The sequence below is a fragment of the Wyeomyia smithii genome, chromosome 2, assembly GCF_029784165.1.
Source record: "Wyeomyia smithii strain HCP4-BCI-WySm-NY-G18 chromosome 2, ASM2978416v1, whole genome shotgun sequence".
Classification (NCBI taxonomy): Eukaryota; Metazoa; Arthropoda; class Insecta; order Diptera; family Culicidae; genus Wyeomyia; species Wyeomyia smithii.
The window spans coordinates 165163022-165186998 of record NC_073695.1 but is presented as its reverse complement, the minus strand read 5'-3'; the positions used below and the strand labels follow the sequence as shown (position 1 = coordinate 165186998).

The 23977-nt window shown below is 36.2% G+C and overlaps 2 protein-coding genes across 2 annotated transcripts in view; both read left to right on the top strand.

Annotated features, from left to right (window-relative positions):
- Nucleotides 1-759: 759 nt before the first annotated feature.
- LOC129721022 (thyroid adenoma-associated protein homolog) lies at nucleotides 760-12991 on the top strand. Its single transcript, XM_055673057.1, has 13 exons — nucleotides 760-975; nucleotides 1030-1100; nucleotides 1156-1268; nucleotides 1327-1572; nucleotides 1629-3480; nucleotides 4015-5040; nucleotides 10373-10497; nucleotides 10635-10788; nucleotides 10840-11207; nucleotides 11264-11968; nucleotides 12223-12407; nucleotides 12467-12633; nucleotides 12693-12991. Exons 1-13 carry the CDS (start codon nucleotides 861-863, stop codon nucleotides 12936-12938), a joined length of 5373 nt encoding a protein of 1790 aa, XP_055529032.1. The 5' UTR covers nucleotides 760-860; the 3' UTR covers nucleotides 12939-12991.
- A 618-nt stretch (nucleotides 12992-13609) lies between these two features.
- LOC129721023 (uncharacterized) overlaps nucleotides 13610-23977 on the top strand; it is a 106406-nt gene continuing 96038 nt past the window's right edge. The window contains exon 1 of the mRNA XM_055673064.1: nucleotides 13610-14117. The gene's annotated coding sequence lies outside the window, so the exon portion shown is untranslated. The remainder of the gene's footprint in view (nucleotides 14118-23977) is intronic.

Sequence of the window (23977 nt, the reverse complement as noted above, 5' to 3'; positions counted from 1 at the left end):
CATAATGGTCAAATTTATTTGACATCATGGTTGTTGTTTGCCCGTGTTTGCCCCATGTTAAAATTGTAGAGTGACAAACAATTATCTTTGACCAAATTTTTATCTGTCAAAAAGTGACAAATATTTGACGCTCGGTCAAAGAGTGTACTACAGACTTAAATCATTTCTACCTAAAAGCACCTTCTCGAACATAAGCACTGATTTGCGTAAAAAATACGCATATTTGGGTAGTTTTATTTTCTGTGTATAATTTCATCTGTCAAATTTTTTTATCGGGACCGTCTGTAGTAGCAATACTCAGAGGAGAATGTTGTAAGCCAAACGAACATGTGAAAATCCAAGCCAATCGAACAAGGAAGGTAACACATTGTGTTGCAATCAAGTACAATAAAGGATATATTTATTTTCACGTTTTCATGTTCTATTGCTAAACAATGAATTGAGAATTTTAAACTGGTTTATCACAGTGATTTTAACTGGTGGTTCACAACAAAATAATGATCAATTATAGTGAAAATGTATAAAATTAAACATAAACATAAAATTTTACAAATTCACGGTTTTTGTGATGCACTTTATTATTCTCCAGGATTTCCATTGTCACCATCAGTTCTACGAGTCGAATGGAAAATTGAGTCAACGTTGCGCTCTGAGAAGAGATCTGGCACCTCTGACATGTTAAACCTAGTTGCCAAATTGGCGGTTTTTCATCGCTTATCTCTATTTCTCTGAGTATCTCTAGTCTGTAGTAAATAACAATAAACTGTCAGTGTTACCCATCTAGTAAAACTTTTACATCGTCGAAGCTGAATTTTAATTTAGGTTAAAACACAATTCCAAATATTCACTAATTCCATAAAATGAATGGATTATCCTTGCGAGTATCATCCATTAGAGCTAATGAAGGTGTGAAGAAGAATTCTGAGATGCGAATGGATTTACTAAAAGTGCCTTCCTCCTGCTTTTGTGAATCTAGTAAACTAACACTCATGATAAATTTCGAAATATTGATTGTTGTTTCTATTGTAGAAGATAATAAATTTCTTTTGAATTTATCGGACGCTTCGTCTGTTGACGAACAAATACGAATATTGAGAGAGGTAACTATTAATTTGCGATGCGTTTCATTCCAGTGGTATCTAATCAAATGTGCAGTATTCAGTTTTTGTTTCAGAACTGGAGAAATCTCTTTTATCAAATATTCAGACATTGGCAGATTTATTTATTGAAGCACCTCTAAAACATGCTGCAAAGAATACAATTACAAAGTACTAATGCAATATAATTCACTCAATCATAATATAAAATTAATGATTATTGTTACAGGTTTTTAACACAAATAACCATTGGTAGGGAATTTGTAGTATTGGGACTTTCTAATTCCATTGTGAGTAGAATTCAAAATTTCGAAAGACAACCAAACCACACTCTAGCGAATAGGAACGCCCTAATCAACAGTATAGGGAGCTGTTTTGAAAATTTTAAAGTTGGTGTTGACGCGATTCGCAACTGTTTGAACGATAATCTTTTGTTTTTCAACAAATCCTTAATGTTGTATACGGAGCAACTAAGGTATATCACAGTATGTGATCATCCTCTTTATTACTTACCTTTTATTCATATTCTAGCCAAAACATTTCCCCGTCAGATAAGAGTGAAATTAGTTTGTTCATTCATACAACAGTACGTGTCGTGATATCGTGCTTCAACCAATTTTCGAACATAATAAGAAGTACATACGAAGGTGAAAAAAATGTAGAAAAAGTTATCATAATTTGTTGGGATTTGCTAGAGAATCCGGAGATTCCAATAGACACAAAAATTAACTGTGGAATATTGATAACCATGAATGCAAATATGGAAGGACGGTACCTGCGACTAACGGAACGTATTTTCTCTGAAGAAAATTCTACAAAGAAATTGTGTTTAGTAAATGGAGTGATATGTACAATAGAATCTGAGTTTTTTAAAGAACCAAATTTCAAAGGTTTCAGTATATTTTCTAACATTGCAAATATTTTAAAGGAGATTTCTGAGGAAAATTCCATAGAGCCCAGCATTGTTTTAGGTGTGACGCGAAGTTTTTCCCAAATGACCAAAAAGCTACTATCCCTTCAAATAGATGAGTATTTAAAACAAGAGCGCAGGGATCTAGTAGAGATATTGGCCGTAAACTTAGGATATTCTTTATCCCATTTAGATCATTACATGGACAGCGTGCGACATTTATGCAAAGAGCTGTTGAAATCAACAATTCAACTAGGAGTTAAAGTAAACGAGCAGCTAAATCACATAATCTACGATTATATCAGAAATGTGAATATTAACATCAATACAAAGTGTATCCTGATAAGTGCTATTTGTTCCATTGTTAAGGCAAAGGCTGTTTTACAAGCTGTACCAAATGTAATAGATTTTCTACTCAAATCGTTAATAGTGGAAGATTATGGCAACGTTAATTTACACATCAACAATTGCTATGAATCACTGATGATGTCCTATGGTTACGACGATAATAGGCAAGAATGGTTCAGCAAATGGATAAGTCCGATATTGATCGAAATCATGAAAAACAATGACAAAGTTGAAATAAAGCAGACCCTTTTTGATTTGATTCGCAAAGCAATCAAAGCCTTTCCTGAAATAGCTATTTGTATGATCGATTCGAAAAATACAGCCAATTTTGGACTTATATTAACATCACTTGGAATAGCGAAAAAAAGCGGACTCTTTGATAAGATTGAATCAAACGCGTTGAAATGGAAAAATCTTTTGCCTTACGGAGATATCAGATTAGCAATGATATCAGCAGATGATTCAACACGAATGTCTGCGTTTTACTTATTAACGGAATGTCACAAAAGCACGGAATTATTTACCAAGGAGGATTTGGATTGCGTTCTCTTCTTTTTGGAAAACAATATCAATGTCCACGCACCATCTCTAAGGCAGAAAATCACATGTTATATGAAAAACGCATTAAGTCGATTGAAGTCTGGTTTTCTGAGTATAATCAAGAAATCAGATACTGATGGTAAAAGTCATTATTACTATGATTTTGTCAAGAGGTTGCACGACTTCTGTATAAATAATTTGTTTGTTGGTGCCAACTACAGCAGAAGAACCATTTCGTTGCAAATATTGATACAGTTATTACAAATCGCTAGCTACATATTTTATGATGATCAAAGTTCTAATATGTGGAACGAACAGCAAATCCAAACTTTGCTCAAAGCTCTGAATGACAGTTATGAGACGAATAAGGTACACTGTATGAGTGTGTTGCTGCACTGCCCCAAATTCTATTTTGAAAAATGTGACCAACTAATAAACTATGAAATCGTCAAAATGCTGATGACAAGCATTAAACCAAATGATACCTTATCGGCAGCATATTATTTAGAATATCTTTGTTTTATAAACACTTATATAGAAGCACCAAATGTTTGCCAAGAACCATTCTCCATCATTCAAACAAAGGTAAGTGACGAGCTTTCAAAAATAAAAAAGAGAAGCTTCAGCAAACTGCTTCACCATTGATTACTAGAAAGCAAAATAAAAAAACGCATTTCAAATATGCGTCCTTTTGTTCCAATGTGACGAGTTTGCTTTAATGTTTTCTATAATAAACCTCATGTATTGACATCATATTGCAAAACAGTATGGAATTAAGACATTTTTCAAAAAAACCTCAACAATGTTGAAATGTAACTTGTGGCGCTTATGCGTCCCGAGGCAGTATAGAATTCAAGAAATCAGATATTTTTGTGTAATTTTTTAAAATTTTCTGGTCATTTTTTCCCATATAAGTGGTTGGCTAACCTGTAGCCGCAAATATGAAAACGATTATAAGTTAGGACCGTATACTAATATTGTAAACAATGAAGGGATTGTAGACTTAAAGGCTCTTACAATCAACACCTTAAGACAAATAATGTACATAAAATAACTGTATGAATAATATACATAAAATAACTGTGTATTCTAAGCAGTTAACGGCTTTTTTATTTGCAGGTTTTTAAAACTCTAGTATGGTGCGAGCGAATTCTTCAACATGGATTACACATTGCTCAAATATCTTTGTTGCGGGCGGCTCGCGAAAATCCAATATTTGGTTCACTTACATGCATACGACACTTATTAAATAAAGTTGACCTTAAAGAAATTGCAAAATGTGAACTGTGGATAGCGTTTGTGTCCAATCTCGTGCTGACTTGCCGGCAATTGACAAAAATTGTCTCAGTAGTTGTTAACAACTCTTCGCCAGAAGGCCACTTACCTAATGATTTTTCCGAAATCGAAACATACAGTTTGGAAGACGAGGACGTCGAAATGCATTCGGGGGATGAAGGTGTTAATGATGATAAAAATTCAGATTTCAAGACGACTCCTCAAATGGTATTACTTTGTTCCTGGCGAACTATAAAAGAAATATCTCTTATTCTTGGAGATATCGTTTTTAAAACTCCCATAAGCAAGGGTCTAAAAAGTGTCGTTAATGAAAACGATGATGACCAAAACCGATTAATAAGTAGTGACTTAATAATCGAAATCGGTTCTTATTTTACCGAACTTTTGGCAGAAACCAAGCATCGAGGAGCCTTCGAGCAGGCTTATGTAGGCTTTTCTAAACTTTGCATTCGATTGTGGGGTTCACAATACGATGACCAGCATCAACTGCCTATGAAGTGGCTACAAGAAATGATTACCATTATTGATAGTGACAGTTGCAATGAAAACTGCGATACCGAAACCAAAGCAGTTAAAATATGCTCAACCAGAAGAAGTGCAGGCATTCCATATATGATGCAAGCCATAATCACGTCAGAACTTCAAGTGAGTTCGTCCAAAGGACTTCAATTTTCTATGAGAAAACTTCTTGAACTTTGTCGAACTGCGGGTACAGCACAAACCCGAACACACTCGTTGAATATTCTACGAGCCTTGTTTCGATCGACTGAATTAGGTGACTCAATAGGAGAATTCGTCTCAGATGGAATAGAGTGCGCAATAAACGGTTACGACGCAGAATCTTGGTCGGTAAGTAATAGAATCTATTCTTAGAAACTTTGCAAGAACAAAACGAACGCATGTGCCTGCGAGAGTGTTTTTGTTTGCGCTTCACTCAGTTTCAGTAGCGTAGGTAGAGAAAAAAAGAACAGTTCCAAACGGCCTAATTATACATATTAATATTCACGAAGGGGCGAAATTTCAATCGGCCGACTAATGGATTTATACGATGGAAACTTGCCTCAAATATGTAAAACTACTAGTTTTTTCGTTCAACATGCTTTTTGCATACCATTGCAATGTGGCGCTATCGTGGCGAGGCCCCGTTCGGGTTTCGGCCGTTTGCAGATACACCGTGGAAGAAACTGTAACAACCCTATTATAAGGTTTCTTAGAGCAAGCCCACCAGTGGCTAAATTGAAGTTTCTAAAACTAGTTTGGCAACTCCCACCATAACGTGGCAACCGCACCGCGCGTTGCTATGTTGGTTTGGGAAATAGCAATCCTCACCTCGGGTAGTAGCGAGTTATTAAATTTGGCAACGCGATAGCAACGTGCCGCATCGTTGTTATTTAGTGAATAGTGTCAAACAGTTGTTTGTTTTGTTGTGGTCGATAGTAAATGTTCGTAACAATATTATGAAAATAATGAGTGTTTCAAACATAGTTGGTCGGCCCCGGAAGACGAAGCGCTTTGCCTTGGTTAAACACGTCGTAGGACGCAAGTAACGACGTGAACCAGTGAGCCGCTTCATTTCATTTTCGATTGAGCTGAAATTTTGCACAAAAATTTTTTTTCGGACGGGTAAACATTTATAGTTTTTTTTTTTAAATTCGAGATGACCATTTTGGTTGGCACTCTAATCTACACGAAGCATAAAGCTCAAGTCCTTACAAGATTGGTCAACCATGTCATTATTTCAATAAACCTGAAAGGTTTGAGCGAATTGCTTGGGAGTATTACCGACTATTGCTGCTGACTCTTTTGAATAAAAAATTGTTGAATAAAAAAACCATTTTTCGCATCTACAGCTGTTGTAATCTTCGAAAACAACGTAAGACGAATTCGAAAGCGGCGTTGGAATTGGTAATCGGTGTTTCCGAAAAAAAAACATTGTTGAATGCTGGATGGCAACTTCCTCAGCATAGCGGTCAATATTTTACCGTTTTCCAGGCTGAGAGCCACCCCGAATCTTTCCAAAAATCCTTTTCAAATTTGCAAATATTAATAGCAAATTGTAGGAATCGAGGCAGCACAAAGTACAAAATACAATTAATGACAGTTCGCCAATTTTAAGTATAATAGTTATTGAAGGCAACGTTGCGGAACGTGCCACGGTCTAACGCAATTACTTTAATTAAACATACAAGGATAAAAAATCCATGCACGCACAAACAAAAAAACCTGCAACAGAATTGTGTTATCGATAATTTGGGAAAACGGAAACAAAGTTAAAACAGAGTTGCTTGAAATAAAGAGGACATTTTATGAAGCAGAAAGAACGCAGATCATTCCGGAAACAATTGACGGATAGATAAATTGGTTAGGCGTCGTACACAAATTACGTAACGCTAAAAATCAGACCCCTTCCCCCTATGTAACGATAGGTAACGTTCGATATGGCAACTTGGTGCGGCGGCGAATGCTACTCAAACGGAGCGCCGTCGATGAATTTCTCTGCTGGTATCGTCTCGGCAGTTACTAGTGAGCCCAGGTGCACGACCTCGTCGACTACCTCGGTTTCATCACTACCAACTTGAACTCGGGGTGGAAAGTTAGCACTCTTTTCTCGTGAACCCCTTCCTTTTATGTACTCGTCTTCGATGCATTGATGACCAGTCCAATCCGTTTGGGTTCGGCCTTCAGTTCGATGTAGGGGTAAGCAGGGTAAGACCGCCCAGCGGGGTACGACCGCCCACCGTAGTTTTACTACCAAGTCATAAAATAATGAAAAAATTTCTTTAACGTGTTTATTACAGTATAATTATATAACATTTTGCACCGCTTTCTGTTTTGATAGTGCGCGAACGGTCACAGAAATAGTCAAAAACAACCTTTCGATGCGCTATTGTTTTGCGGCAACGGGACTTAAGGTTTTTCTGTCTAAAAATCTATTGTTTTGTTTGTGAATATACGTTTAATCGCTTGCCTGAATCTGTCTTCTATCGGAAATATCGAAAGCCGTAAGTAATCTTATAATTTTGACTACTTTTTCAGTGGAATATGAAAATGTTCCATTGAGGGGAAAAGCCGCCCACTATACATGGGGTAAAACCGCCACGTATACAACTGCTTCTTGTTTTATTTCAAGCTCCAAATGCCTCGACACTGCTAAGGGGATATTTTTAGGATAAAGCAATTTTAAGCCACATAAGACAACGATGTTAATCAACCATTTTCGATTTGGTTGAAGCTTTTCTAGTATTTTTTTTAACAAGACTAATTTTTGAAAAAAGTAAACTTGTGTAAAAATGGTATTAATGAGCAAAAATAATTTTAGAGCCAGGACGGTTTGTTTGAACGGTATGACGTCTCCGACAGAGTTGTAAATAGTAGTTTCTCCTTTCGAAAAAGTATACACTGTAAAAAAATTTAAAGAACAGATAAAAAAATTTAATAAAAAATAAAATGGTAAAAATTTAATAAAAAAAAGTTTTGCCTGCAAAATCTACAAAAGGTAAGCCAAAATTTGATGGCTGTTGGATCATGGAGTAATGGAAATATTAATAGCTCAAATTTTGTTGAGAAAATTTTTTTTGGGCGGTTTGTTTGATTAGTATCAGGGACGTGACGGATGTGATTTTTCAGACATCTGCAGATGCGGATGCGGATATGTGATTACGGATGCAGATGTTGATGCGGATGTCAATTTTCATGCGGATGTTCCGCATTCGCGGATGCGGATGCGGATATCCGTAGCATCCCTTATGTTATATTTTGCTTTTTTCACATAACCACATACACATAAAGTTATTTGGGCGAGCAGTAAATACACCAAGGAAAATTTTTCTGCAATATTTTATGAAGCGATATTTTTTTTCAATAACCGCGTGGTATTATGCGGATGCGGATATGTGATAACGGATGCAGATGTTGATGCGGATGTCAATTTTCATGCGGATGTTCCGCGTTTGCGGATGCGGATGCGGATATCCGTTACATCCCTAATTAGTATAGAGTCGTTGGTAATTTTATTCTTCAAAAAAAAAAAACATAAAAAAATTTGAAATATGAATAAAAAAAATATTATTACTCTATACATGATAAGTCTCCGAAAAAATCATACGACAGATTTGATGCGTATTCATTTTAAACTTAAAGACAGGTACAGTCATACCTCGATATAAGGCAACCTCGATATAACGTAACTTTTACCTCGATATAACGTAACTTTTTTCAATTTCCCAAAATTAAAGTACAACAATTATTCTTAGGGTGTATAATGTTCCGAATAAATGTTTTAAGTAAGTTTTGAAACCAATAAGTGCCGTAAAACGGGGTAAAATTGACATTTATGTTTTCAATGTTTTGTGACTGGTTATGTTGGTCTACGAAAATTGTCTTAAAGGGACATAAGACAGGTTTTTATATACTTTTAAGTGAAGGGAAATAAGTTTTTGTGCACTTTTAAGTAACCATGAGGAATTTTGCATCAATAAAAAAATATTTTTGTTCGTGGTTCGATATAACGTAACTCGATATAACGTAACGAAAATAAAAATAAAGTTGCCTTATATCGAGGTATGACTGTATATTATAAACTGAATATCTTAAAAAACCCTAATTCTGAAAAATCTTTTTTTTTTATAAACCACAAAAAGTTACCTAAACACTGATTTGAACTTGGATGATCAAAAAATAAAAAAGTTTAAACCTTTTTTTTCAGATTTTTCACAGTGTATATTGTTTTTACAAAGAAAAAAATACCATCTACAACTTTTTCAAACACACTATACCGATAAAATCAACCAAAAAATATTTGTTATCCTTAAAAATGGTGGGCGATCTTACCCCGCTGGTGGGCGGGCTTACCCCGCATGAAAACGATACGAACGTTTTCAATAAATTTTTAAATTAAAAAAAAAAGCTAAAAAATAAACAAAAATATTTCAGTTTTTATTTTTAAAATGCGGGCATTGAACAGAAGAACCTCTTAGCAAAGAAAAAATGAAATAGTAGCCACTTTTTTCTATAAACAGAAATGCTACGTATCCGCCACCTTCAAAAAGGTCCAAGCCACAATGCCGATATTGTCGGCCAAGTCAAGCAGTTTGAACGACTTTTGGAATATCGTGCCACTCGTGTTAATTCCCGCTGTTCTTATGACCTTTCAGGGCAACATTGAATAGTAGGCTCGAGAGTCCTTAAACCTCTTCGAGTTTCGAAGTGGTTCGAAAATGCCCCCGATGCTCGAACTACACATATCATTCTATTCCGATCCATTGTCGTTTTGACCTACCGCCTAACATGCCGAACTGCGAACAATTGATCCGTAGTGGCGTGGGCACCCATGAATCTCACCTGGTAGTGCCCTACGAACTGCTTCATAAATAGTCATAGTCGACTGCGGGGTATTTGGGAGACTACCTTGCAGCCGGCGTTCAACATAGTGATTGCCCGATAATTGCAGCACTCCAGCTTGTTGCTCTTTTTGTAGATGGGAGACATAATACTTTCCTTCCACTCCTGTTCTAGTGTTTCAGTAGTATGCGATTGTCACCTACCTGCTCACGTCCTTATAATTTATAAATAAATATGCGACACTTAATTTTTAAAAGTTTAAGAAGCATGCCGTTTTTTATATTTGTGTCGCTCGAAACGTTGTCGATTAGGGCCAGTTGTCGTTTAACCCTCTCCCGCTCACAAGGTTTATAATAAAAATTTATAGCTTCACGAGAAAATTCCAGCTGAACACTTTGTAGACTAACTAAAATTACTGTCAACTGTAGTATTTTGAAGAAAATGCCCAGTGATGCTCTGAGGCAGCATATAAAAGTTTATGGAACAATCGTAAGCACAACAAACTATTTTATGTCAAGATATGATGATTGTAATTCTTGGTGCTCTAGAGGAAAGGGTCAAACCAAAGGATAATCACAGAGAATTTTGAATTATTTAAGAGCATGCGATTTGTCTTTCATTGGTTCATTTTAATCGCATTCAATATTGATTTCTCTCTGCTTCATCTCAAATATTTTTTTGACTTTTTCCAACTGTATCCATTCCAGAATATTTTTTTTTTATGAATGTATGATTTCTCTAATCTGATCTGATCTGGAAGCTAATGAAATTCCATCATTTGTTTTATCGCACATACTTATATACTACTTGCTGTTTCTTATTCTAATAAAATTTTCATTAGGAACGTAATTCCTCAACTCTGTTATTTTCGGCATTGATGATTCGAGTATTTGGCGTACACCGAACAAAGGATTCCGAAAACCTTAATATTAGAAATAAAATGACTGGAAGGATATTTTTTTTAAGGTAACTACACTGACGTTCTTTTTCGCGACACTAACCGCGTAAAAACTGTTATCTTTTCATTTTTTATCATCTCTTTTAACATCACTTTCTACACGGTGTGTCAGCGTTCTACAAACATATACATTTGAGTTTTTCAGGTACCCGCAGTTATATGATTTTTTCATAACGGAATTAGAAAAGGCCAGTCAGATAATCATAAATGGTTCACGAAGCAAAAAGTTGCACCCACTGCTATTATTGCTAAGTAGACTCTATCCCTCAGCACTTGAGGGAAGTGAATCTAATCTAAAGGTACGGAATACTTAGGAGACTTTGTATTTTTCTAAATCTGAATTCCTACAGTTATCCCGATTTGTTCCGATTGTATCGATTTGCTCAGGATGTGCAGAACTTCAAACACGGTATCTTGCTGCTAAGTTCATTGCAATTATTGTTTCACCGGATCTGGTTTTCGATAGAATATTTTTACTCCTCGAAAGTTTAAACCGATCCAATAACAAAAGTATTAATCCAAACTCGCTTCACGGGGCTCTGCTACAAATTTTGTATCTAGTTAAAACGCGAACATTAGACGTAGTGGCGGAATCGAGCAACCAACTTAATAATTGGATTGAACTGTATACAGCCATTTCAAATTATTTGTTCGAGGTACAATCTAATTTTGTGCTCTATGGTGCCATAATTGACATACTGATTGAAATTTTGGCAAGGTACAAGTAAACCTGTTCCAATATCTATATAAATATTAATGTTATCTATATTACAGATGCCAGAACATTATTTTCGCAGAAGACGATCAATTTTTGGATGACCTTAGTAATATAGTAGATTATTTGTCCAATTTGACTAAACAGAAGCCATTTTATGGAAGTGAGTTGATCATGAGAAAAATTGTTTTAATCAAAATAGTAATGTACATGTACAACAATGAAGAAAACACGCCAAAAGATTGCTTCTTGTGCCAAATCAATCCTGACATGTACAGTTATGATTACTTGGAATCAGTAATGAATTTGATTCTGCTTATTCTTGATTTTGATGTATTCTCAACAAATTCAGATCAGTTCGAAATAGACCAGATGTTTTTATTTTTCATTCGTCAGCTGAATGATAGCAAACGTGCTAAGATCAAATCTTTACGAACCGAGTTCACGAAATCTTCAAAATTTCACTGTTACTTGAAAGCAATCATCGATCGGAATATATACTATAACTGTACCGTGAAAGCTTATACAATCTTAAGCTTCAGTATATTGGGCGTTCAGACACTGATGTCTAATAAGAGCAGTAGTAACTGCGAAATGCTGAATACGTTGTTTAAAACTGCTATCTCCAGGCCTAATCAGCTAAGAACTAGCATTTATAGGTGTGTCAAATGTATATACTATGTTGAAATGAAAATTCCAGAGAGTGTACTCGAAATAGACATCCTGCCAACAATGGCATCATCCGTTCAATGTTGTGATGTCAGGTAAGTAATTACCATTTTAGTAACACACTCCTAATTTGAAATCTCCGAAGTTCATTTTTTCCATAAAAATCAATCTAGTGGCTGTGCCATGGTTTTATACAAAGGTTTTACTAGCATCGTGATTTTTTTCTATGCTAGCAGTATAATTGTCGAAAGAAAATTCATATTACAGAAACGTTGAATAATTTCAAAAACACCTATTACGTAATGCAAAAATAGCAGAAATAAGTTAACACTTCATTTCATTTTTGCAGGGGAACTACTGTAGATATCATGAAAATCATTTCAAGAAGATTCTTAGAAACCAAATCTTTTGGATTCTATTTAAACTTCAGTCGAACGCTACTCATGCTTCTTAGAGATGACGATGCGGACATAAGAAACGAAGCATCATCCATTGTAACTAAATTATACAATTTTTCTGAAAAGTTGAAAATTCGTAAGTATCGGCTACTTATATTAAATTAATATTTTAATATTTACTTTATTCAAATATAGCAAATCATTTGGCATCGTACGCACAAAAAATTTATTTGGAAGTACTATCTAAAGCAATGCTATCGCAGAAATTCACTGTTTGTCACATTTTGGCTATGCTTTTGGTGATAATGGCGTGTGAAATAAACGAAGAAGACGGCAATGAATGTTTTACAGATGATTCAGAGGTATGTTGTTTAGGTTATTAATTTAGAAGCTATTTAAAAATCATTTAATCCTTTTCTAGTTTCGTGTGTTTGATAAAAGTGAGGTTAATATTTTCGGCGAGCCTCTCTTGCTAATTGATCACTGTAAAGTGGAAATCCAAAACCTTATTAATCGCCACGAGGTGAACATAGTATTGAATGCAGATAAAATAATAATGATAGCTGAAAAACATTGTAAATTCAAAAGCGCATTATCAGCGTGTTTAGTCGAAGCACAAAAACCTGCCAAACTAGTAGATATAATACATATTAAGCAGTCATTGTAATTTCTACCATACGCAATATTATTGAAATCACAAAGTTCTGTTTGTACGCAAAAGCATTTGTTTTCTTAAAAACCATATTTGAAAATGAAAAAAAAAAAAAAAAACAGTTGTCATCCGTTCTATTTGTCCTTGTAATAAATCAAGTATAGAGACGGTCGAAACCAAACTGGTTTTATTCACTCTGTGACAAGGATACCAGATGTGCAGATTTGCCTGTAAAACGCAGATTTTTAGAGTCCGTGTGCAGATTTTTATTATTTTGCAGATTATCCATAGTTCCTGCAGATTTTCGTCTCCTTATATTTCCTCAAAATGTGTGCAGATTTTGGCAGACTTTTGCTTGCGCGAGCGAAATTTTTTCGAATTACGGATAGATTATATTCAGATTTCAAGCAGATTTTTCCGGTTTTTCGAACAGTTGCAAACATTGTTCAAAAACATCTGGCATCTCTGCTCTGTGGCTTGCTCTAACAGCTAAAGGCAACTGGCTTGTCGTTGCTTGTACTGGTACTAGTTTCGGCCTGAGACGGAACATTCTTCCCAAGTTTGCAACCCTCGAGGTTGCAATTAACACAAATTTGTGTAAACAATGCCGAGCGTGTAAATATATGTTGCTTGTCAGTGTGTAGGAGTTTTGTTTTGATTTTTGTTGTTGTGGCAAGCAACATACTCGCCACTGCATGTTAATTTTAATTCGTTATTTTCTTGTTAGATTTTATTTAAAAGTTTGTGATAAGTGTTTTAGTAGATAGGGTTAAAATTATCGGTGTGAATTGTCTCGCGTGTTAAATAAAATTAGGTCCCGTCTCTCCTCCCGCGGCGAAAAAGTGATGTGCGTTAACGGCGAAGAAAAACAAGTGCGGCTGTGTGGGTTTCAAACGCGATCGAGCAGAAACGTCAGGCGGTGTTTTGATTTGGGGAGATCGCTCTGTACCGGTAAAACCTGAAGACCGTGACTACGTGACCGTGAGCCAACGCGAGTCGGAGTGCCGTTTTCGATACCGCCGGGAGTGAAACCGTGTGTGTGCCCCATCGTGAAATACACCCCGTCATTGCGGTTAAAAAGCTGTCACAGAGTGCTGGATCGCCACGCCAGCAGCGAGCAGCCTGAACAGTTCACGGCCAACGGCTTGAGTTCACCAACCCGCCATTGCGACGAATCGGCGAGGAGGACGGAAGGTTAGTGTTAGGTTTTTTTTGTTTTATTATTTATATTATTTATTTTATTTAGTGTTTTGTGGTCATTTGTTTATTCGTGGTAAATCTTTTCCACCCAAGTAAATCTACATTGTGTAGAAGTACCCCCCTGCATCGCCGCCCGCCGGGTAAATCAAACCCCGTGAAAGCTGGGGTGGTAAGTGAAAACTTACAAGTTAAGGAGCTTGATGTTTCATAGAATACCTCATGTTTTACTAAATCGTTGTAATTAATGGGGATGTTGATTGGGCGTCTAGAATGCATACCACTGGAGAAGTTATCGACTGCTTGTAAAAAGCGCTCGCTTCTCGTTTGAAAATGCGTCGTAGCACAAACTTTCAAAAATGCTAACTTATTTCAAAACTTTGAATGCATTGAAACATTATTTTTCATTCACAACCCTGCAACAGCTGCAAAAATTTCATCAAATTCGATTCGTTTTTTGAGATACATCCATTTTTGAAAAAAAAATGACCGAAATTTCAGATGTTTTTTTTTTTTGTGAGAGAATATAGGTATCCCGGTCAATTACCATGCGAGTCCCCTTGCAATATACAATGACCACTATAGAGCTTTCTACGCTAGATCTCACCAATAGAGGCTTAGTCGTGTATCCTTATAAAATCGATTTGTTTTCAACCCAAAAATCAGCTGATATTCAATTTAGAAACATATTTCACTTATGAATCCTATTTCATTAGTGTTACCTGTTTTAACAAACTTTGTTTTAGTGGAAAAATAGATGAAATAAAAAAAAATTGGCTTACAACTTGAATAAAAGTTCGGGGCAGGAGAATTTTTTTTTGTTACCATGCGTGTTGATTATTTGCAATCAAAAATAAAACTTGTATTAGCAAAATCAACCACTGCCCGTTATTTCATTCCAGGCACCTATAAAGTTCTTGCCGTTATCGCTGTACATATGGGACACCTTGCCTCTTCTGTTTTGGAAGTTTTTGAAGCATGTTAGGAAACTGTCGGTATCTAATTTTTCGACCATTTCAAGGTGTGCTGCTCGGCTCGACAAGCAGGTAGGGATGGGCGAACGGCTCATGCGCCGTTCAAATGAACCGGTTCTTAGAAAAGAGCGAAAGAACGAACGGCTCACGAAAAAGAGCCACGGTTCTTTGAGCGCACCAGAATTGATGGGTTCGCGCGAACCCGAAGTTTACCGAGAAAACACGAACTGTCAACGCTCGTGAATTATTGTGAACCATGAGCCGTTCATGTGGGTCGGTTCGGAACGGTGATTGAGCGGTTCAGAGCCGCTCTTGCAAAAGAGCCGTTTCGCCCACCCCTAATGATATATAATCGAGTTCAACCTGAATATGAGTACACTGCCGTGATATGACATTATGACGTACATTCATTAATCAGTTTTTCAATACGGCCTAAAAACGTACGGGTTACTTATCACTTTTGTATTGAAATGGTGCATACGTCACTTTGTTATCTCGATTTTATACAACACTAGCTGACCCGGCAAACTTCATCCCGCCTATTTTAGTGTTTAATTTAATAATTTTAAACATTAAAAATTCATTGATTCCTTGCGATTGGCTTATATCGTTTGAAATGATTGGTTTTATCGGAATGACAACATCCTTGACTTTTGGCTTTTGTACATGACCTCTATTCCGGATATATATTGGGTGCATTTCAGTTATTTTCGTTGTATTCCAGAAACTGAAAGTGGTCATCTTCTAATTCAAAATGGTGTCCAGGGTCAATGCTTGGCTTCTTTACATCATTTCGATTACGGACATATCCATATGTAGTAGTATTCGGTTATTTTCGGCTGTTTCCCAGAAGTTGCCAATTTTTCAATTCAAACTGGTGTCTGAGGTAAATTTTAAGCTCCTTGCATCATTCTGGATCCGGTGATACTTATATTGGGTGGTATTTGGTCACTTTGGGCTATTTTTCAGGAACCGTAAGTCGCCATATTGGATTTTAAAATGGCATTTGGAGACAATTTCTGGCCCCTGAGCGTCATTCTGTATGAGAAACACCCATGTTGGGTGTTATTTGGTCATTTTCGGTTGTTTTCCAGAAACCGGATGTCACCATCTTCGAATTCAAATTGGTGTCTGTGGTCGATTCTAGCTCCTGTGTATCATTCTGGTTCCGAAGATACTCATATTGTATGGAAATCGGCCATTTTCGGCCGTTTTTTAGAAACCGGAAGTTGCCATCTTACAATTCATAATGGTGTCTGAGGTCAATTTTCAGCTTCATTCTAGTTCCAGAGATACTACTATTGGGTGGTATTTGGTCACTTTAGGCTGTTTCCCGGACATCGAAAGTTGCCATCTTACAATTCAAAATGTTGTCTGAGGTCGATTTGTGGCTTCATTGCATCCTATCAATTCCGGATAATACCCATATTGGGTGGTATTTGGTAATTTACCGCTGTTTCTTGGCCTCTGAGCGTCAATCTGGTTGAAGAAACACCCATATTGGGTGGTATTTGGTCATTTTCGGCTGTTTTCCAGACACCGGAAATCGCAATCTTACAATTCAAAATGTTGTCTGAGGTCGTTTTGTGGCTTCAGTGCATCATAACAATCCCGGAAATACTCATATTGGGTGGTATTTGGTCATTTGCGCTGTTTTTCGGAAACCGGAAGTCGCCATCTTGGATTTCAAAATGACATTTGGGAACAATTTCTGGCCTCCGTGCGTCAATCAGATTAAAGAAACGCTCATATTAAGTGGTATTTGAGTGGTAATTTTCAGCTGTTCTCGAGACACCGAAAGTTGCCATCTTACAATTCAAAATGTTGTCTAAGGTCGTTTTGTGGCTTCAGTGCATCATAACAATCCCGGAAATACCCATATTGGCTGGTATTTGGTCATTTGCCGCTGTTTTTCAGAAACCGGAAGTCGCCATCTTGGATTTCAAAATGGCATTAGGAGACAATTTTTGGCCTCTGAGCGTCAATCTGGTTGAAGAAACACTCATATTGGGTGGTATTTGGCCATTTTCGGCTGTTTTCCAGACACCGGAAGTCGCCATTTTACAATTCGAAATGTTGTCTGAGGTCGATTTGTGGCTTCAGTGCATCATAACAATTCCGGAAATACCCATGTTGGGTGGTATTTGGTAATTTGCCGCTGTTTTTCAGAAACGGGAAGTCGCCATCTTGGATTTCGAAATGGTATTTAGAGACATGCCAGAAGAAGTAAGGGTGTCGAAACATTATGGACATGTTTGTTATACCTAAAAACATTCACCTGCCAAATTTGGTTATATTTGCTTGATTGGTTCTCGAGCTGTGCCTAATTTGAGTTTCATTTGTATGGAACCCCTCCCTTAAAGAAGAGAGAGAGGTGTCAAACCATTATGGATATATTTGTTACCCCTAAAAACAATCACCTGCCAAATTTGGTTCCATTTAGTTGATTGGTTATCGAGATAAGCAGAAATTTGTGTTTCATTTGTTATGAACCCCTCCCTCACAGAAGAGGGAGGGGAGTCGAACCACTATGAACATATTTGTTACCTCTAAAAACATTCAAATACCAAATTTGGTTGTATTTGGTTGATTGGTTCTCGAGCTGTGCGAAATTCGTGTTTCATTTGTATGGGACCCCTCCCTTGTAGAAGAGGGAGGGGTGTCAAACCATTATGGATATATTTGTTACCCCTAAAAACATCCACCTACCAAATTTGGTTCTATTTACGTGGTTAGTTCTCGAGATGTGCAGAAATTTGTGTTTCATTTGTATGGGACCCCTCCCTTCCAGGAGAGGGAAGGGTATCAAATCAACATGGACATATTTGCTACTCTCAAAAACATCCACATGCCAAATTTGGTTCCATTTGCTTGGTTAGTTTTAGAGATGTGCAGAAATTTGTGCTTCATTTGTATGAGACCCCTCCTTTCCAGGAGAGGGAAGGGTGTCGAATAAACATGAACATATTTGCTACTCTCAAAAACATCCACATGCCAAATTTGATTCCATTTGCTTGGTTAGTTTTCGAGATGTGCAGAAATTGTGCTTCATTTGTACGAGACCCCTAATTTCCAGGAGAGGGAAGGGTGTCGAATCAACATGGACATATTTGCTACTCTCAAAAACATCCACATGCCAAATTTGGTTCCATTTGCTTGGTTAGTTTTAGAGATGTGCAGAAATTTGTGTTTCATTTGTATGGGACCCCTCCCTTGCAGAAGAGGGAGGGGTCTCGAACTATCTTAGTCACCTTTCCCGGCCCCTAAAACCCTTATATACAAAATTTCACGCCGATCGGTTCGGTAGTTTCCAAGCCTATATGGATCAGACAGACAGACAGAGCTGCATTTTTATATGTTTAGAAGATAGATAGATACGAATAAGTAACAACTAAAACAAAGATACCAGAAGATGGGTCTTCGAATAACGAACAAAGTGGCATAAAAACCCTATATTCCAAAAATGGCATTAACGTCACTTTGTTATCTCACAGCAGTACAGTGACGTTTCGATTATATCACGATAAAAAAAATTCGCGTCATATATCTGAAACATATTCAATTCATGTTATTTGCATTTATTAATGTATGTTTATATCTGTTTGAATGTTTTGTTTCAAATGTTCGGTATAGTTACACCGTTGGCTACCAAAAAAATGTTATTTAGAGTGATAAATAAATCCAGCAAATATTATCAAGTTGTATTTTTTTCTGAAAATTGAAGTGTTCATGTAAATTTATTTAAACAAATAAGGTTGAAGGAGAAAGGCTGGGTCTGACCGCCAGGTGGATTAATTTAGGTTTTTTTTATTGCACTTATATCGTATGATGCAGTGACGTGACCGGAAATTATTTCTGAGGCGAGAAGGAGTAAAATCTTGAGAAGCAAAACAAAAAGAAAGTTGAACATTGATTATTTTCACTTGATTTGAGCATATCCCAAACACAACAGAAGTGACATAAATGGTAACAAATATTTCAGAAGGGATGGTAAAGGTAAGATTTCGAAATAAAAATTAAAAACGAACACCAAAAAAATAAGATTCCGGATAATCGACTCCAACCTGTACTTAGCGGCGAAAAATAAATATATTTACTGGATCGCAAATTTTATAGAGTGCATTCACTATAATCAGTGCACTTTGCAGAAATGAATACTTGCAAAAAATCGTTGTGAATTTGCCAAAAATCTTTTTTTTAGAATAAACACCAGGTCAATAATTAAATGAATCTGCTATTTTTTACTCTCACGTAGGTGACGAGGAGTCATGATTTTTAAAATGCATGATCTCCTGATCATTAGAGCTTCACGAAACTTAGGCTTGATCGATTGAACTTGGAACTCTTTCGTCAAGTTTCTTTGTGTCAACTGAATTTGTTTTCAACTCAACTATTTCTCATTTTTTCATTATTTTTTAACTGCTGAACTGATTTAGCGCGTAGCGAGTGTTTGAAGATTTTTAATATAAGTTTTACACAATGGCACTTGGAGAAAACGCCAATTGTCAACAGGCCATGCTAAGTTCTGGTGATGTTCAAAATTGATTACAGTTAATATCATGTTGGTATGAGCTTGTCGGCGTTCTAGGAAATTCCCAAAAGTTCAGACTGTCGTGGTTTGTTATTGCTTATTGACGGTTGGTTTTTCAAACAAACATTACGTATTTTATCTTTCCAACCACAATATAGTTGAAAAAATTGAAAGGACTTGAATAAAAACATAATTTACGCTTTAATAAATTATTAGGATATTATTATAAATTATATAAATTAAAGAACAAAAGATATATTTAATAAAGTTTGTTTGATTGCTTTCTATCTGGTTTCTAACCAGTTTTGCAAATGACCAGAAATCAGTTTTAGAAAGTTCCATACTAAGCCCTTGGTTGCTCAAAAACGGCTAAGGTCGCATTTTGACCAAGAATATTTTTTTCGAGTTAACACTAGATCTCGACGTATTAGGTATTTTTAAGACATTTGGCATCGAAAAATGTTTCTATATTCCTAATTTTATGTACTCCTACTTCCTGGGTAGATTTTCGCTGGTCGAAAAATCACAACATTAGGCGCTTTGAGGCACTCTTAAATCATGTCCCATTGAGCTAAAGTTTTGCATAGATGTTTTTTGGGCCAATAAACAAAATATACATAGGGAAGAGGGGGATGTTTCGGACACTTTTTCTACCTTGATTTTTAATATTTTTTGTTAACTTTTAAAAAAATCTGAATTCATCCTGGCTGTTACTTGGACATCGTAGTATCATATAAGCTTGTTTTAACAAAAAAAATCAAATAAATCAATCGAAATTGCATCAACACACACTACGTTGATGCAATTTCGATTGATTTATTTGAATTTTTCAAAATTGCTTTTTCGTCCGAATGTGCCCCGTGTGTGGGTTTCAGACAGTCCTGGGGCACTTTCGGACAGTGTTGAAAAACTTTTCTAGAATAATGAAAATTTTGTGTTTTTCAACTATTTTTTCCATATAAGCAGAGACTGAGGTCAGATGCTTTGCAAACCTCGAAACTCATCCTTTCATTTCAAATTTAATTCATAAAACGAAAACCGAGCAAACTGGCTATGAGGGGGAAAGGATTCAAGAACTATGCCATTTTCTCGGCAATATTTGATTGGTTCAAAGTGCAATCGCATTCGTGATTGTCAAGCAACAGCAAATTGGTTCACTTACGCTGCTTCCTGGAACCTTATTCAAGTGTTCCAGAACATTGAGAAACAATTTTGCAATCGTCTTGGCATACGGTACGTCAATCCATAATTCATATGGGAACTTTCGATCAAATATATCTCTAGAAATGTTTCTTCCACGTTCGTAAATACATGTTGATCTGTGTTTTTGAACGAGAAGCTCTCTGATTTTTCCGTTTTTTCGTTTCTTTGATTTTTCTGACGACAGAACAAGGTACTTCTTTTATTTCCGCAGGTATCAGAAGCGTGTCTCAAAGACATTGTTCCGTTAGAAACTCTTCCCAGCTCATCTTCGTTGATGCTTGCTCTATCGGTTTTCCTTTTGTAGTTCCGATCTATTTTTAGGACTGAGAATCAGTCTGAATCGATATTTATGAATAAACAACATACAAATTTGGTAGGTGTCCGAATGTGCCCCAAGAACGATGTCCGAATGTGCCCCACCACCATCCGAATACAAATGTTAATTTTATCTAATAAATAAGATCTTTGTTTCCCCGTTTTTATCACGTCTTTTCATTGCACGGTTTTTGAAATTCGATGATATTTTTTTCATTGTCACCCTAACATACCTATAGGGGTAAACAGGGTAAGACCGCCCAGCAGGGTAAGACCGCCCACTGTACTTTTACTACCAAGTTATATAATAATTGAAAAATTTCATTAACCCGTAAAGACCCGGGACGAAACTTGTGTTTTGAAAATGCTCGTGCTCAGCACTGGAACGGCCGATTTAGGGAAATTTGGAATTTTATTCAAGGGGAATAGTTGCTCTAAGTTTTGGAAAAGGTGCCACCACTCTGGACCCCTCCCCGTTTTTGTAAGACGCAAATATGTCTGTGTTTTTTTCAAATTTTTTAAACAGATTGAGCAAACACTGGGAATTTTCATATGTATCAATTGCTCCATGTATCAAATCATGTCAGGTGGATGAAATATGTTATGTAAGAGTGAATTTTGGAGTTTCTAAATTATTTCAGTTCGTTGATTTGAACTTGGATAGTCAAATAATAAAAAAAAGTTAAAACTTAGAAATTTTTTTTTTAAATTAAAAAAAAAAAAATACTATCTACAACTTTTCAAAGATACTATACCGATAAAATCAACCGTTTTGGTCCTAAAAGTATTTGTTATCCTTAAAAAAATGGTGGGCGATCTTACTCCGCTGGTGAGCGTGCCTACCCCCGCATGAAAAAGAACTGCACATTTTCAAAGACTTTTTAAAATTGAAAAAAAAGGTGGAAAATAAATAGAAATATTTTAGTCCTTATTTTTTAAGTGCGGGTATTGAATAGAAGAACTTCTTAGCGAAGAAAAAATGAAATTGCAGCCGCAACTTTTTTTTCTATAAACAGAATTGCTTAAGATGGCGGTCTTACCCCGCTTACCCCTACCTATTTGCTTTAAAATATGTTACTTGGATTGAAATTACGCACATTAATAGAAATGCAAATAAAGAAACCTGTAAGTCTGCTGCTTGCTACTTGTGATTTAAATAACGTTGATTTTCAACCGGACTTTTCCGGATTCCGGAAACATTACCCAGTCCATATAGCTCCGTTCTTGTCCGGTCTGGAATTAAATCGGACATTGAAGCTGGAAAAACTTCGGACTGACTCTCTGTAATCCAAGTCCGATGTCAAACATAGCTATTGGTATACAGTTGGGTTTTTTACGCGGTTTTTCAACGCGGGTTTTTTTACACGAATTTTTGAATTACGCGTTTTTTACACGGATCTGTAAACTAAAAAAGGGGGGGTGCCAAAATAGGTTTTCGCCTGAAGCTCAAATCAGTCTTCGTCCGCCGCTGGATCTACCTGATTTACCACCAGGATGTGAGGAATCTCTGTTTTGTGACGATACAGGCATTTCCGTCAAGAGGAAAAAACTTTTACGTCAAATGCAGTCGGTTGCAAAGAAGTCTAGATATATTTGCGTCATATTTGTAGAAATGGAGGATTCCTCATTATCAGGGATGTCTAGTAGAAAACCTCATGTAGTCTTCGACGAGTTTTCTACGTAGAATCTCTGGAAATCTGGTAGAATACCTAACCAAAAACGAGTATTCTACGAGAACCTGCAAAGAGATTTTTGTGGTGAATTACATGAAGATTAAACGAAATTTAAGTTTAAAAATATTATTTATTTTTAATTGTGATGATTATTTTGTGTTAATTGAGAATGAATTTGAAAAAATTTGCTTTTAATCTCCTTCGATTGAAACTGTTTTTGATGTGTTTCATAAGTTTTCGGATTAGAAATACCTCCTGTTTGGAAAATATTCTAGGGCTTTCTAGCCAATACAAACAACAAACCAAGGTATGTCCAATTTTATCTTCGAAACGTTATATAAATTTGTAAATTAAATTAGGTAACAATTCAGAACCCAAAAATTTAGTAATTACTTAATTCAAAACTGAGTGATACTGTACCCAAAAAGTGAGAAACAATCACTCAGTCGTCTTGTTTCTCAATTATGCGTTTACGGAGTTACTCAGTTTATGAGTTGTTCCGAAAGTTGTGTAAAGAATTCTTCCTGTAACCGTTTAAAGTTGCATGGAATTTTTGGTGGGCTTTTTTATATATGCCAGGGGAACCATGAACCATTGAGATGTTGGGAACGCTCTAAATATATGAGATTTGACAGCGATGGCATAGTTCTGTAGAAATCAGGCCTTAGGCGCGCCTTTGCTATTGCACTGGTTTTATGTGTGACGTGTATTATGCGATTTTGCTTTCATTAGCATTGAATTACGATTGAAAATATTGAGTGAAAACATTGTTTGCTTCTTTTGAGTTTCTTTATCATTGCTTGTTTCGCCATAATAACAAAGTAGTTCGGAAAATACTTTCTTGCTTCTTCGTGTTTCTTTTTTTTTGTTATATTAATTCTCCCGTTACTTAAATACACCTAATCAGCGCAGCGAATGGCGTTTTATGACTCATACTGTGAATTTTCGAGTGTTTGAGAGTTTTATACTTGCAAGAGGTTTTCTACCGTAGAAAACGTAGAATACAGTTTTCTACGTAGATAACTTACGAGTCCCGAAAAATCGCGTAGAATACCATCCCTGCTCATAATGAATCAAAACACAAATAATTATTTTTCCTCATAAACCAAGAGTTTCATTTCTCAAAACCACCAATAATCACGTTGTTAAAATGAACGGTGC

Excerpts from the sequence above, each read along its gene's own strand:
- LOC129721022 (XM_055673057.1), top strand. The coding sequence starts at position 861 with ATGAATGGATTATCCTTGCGAGTATCATCCATTAGAGCTAATGAAGGT. Across the intron at positions 976-1,029 it reads CTCCTGCTTTTGTGAATCTA|AAGATAATAAATTTCTTTTG; the intron begins GTAAACTAACAC and ends TTTCTATTGTAG. Across the intron at positions 1,573-1,628 it reads TTGTATACGGAGCAACTAAG|CCAAAACATTTCCCCGTCAG; the intron begins GTATATCACAGT and ends TTCATATTCTAG.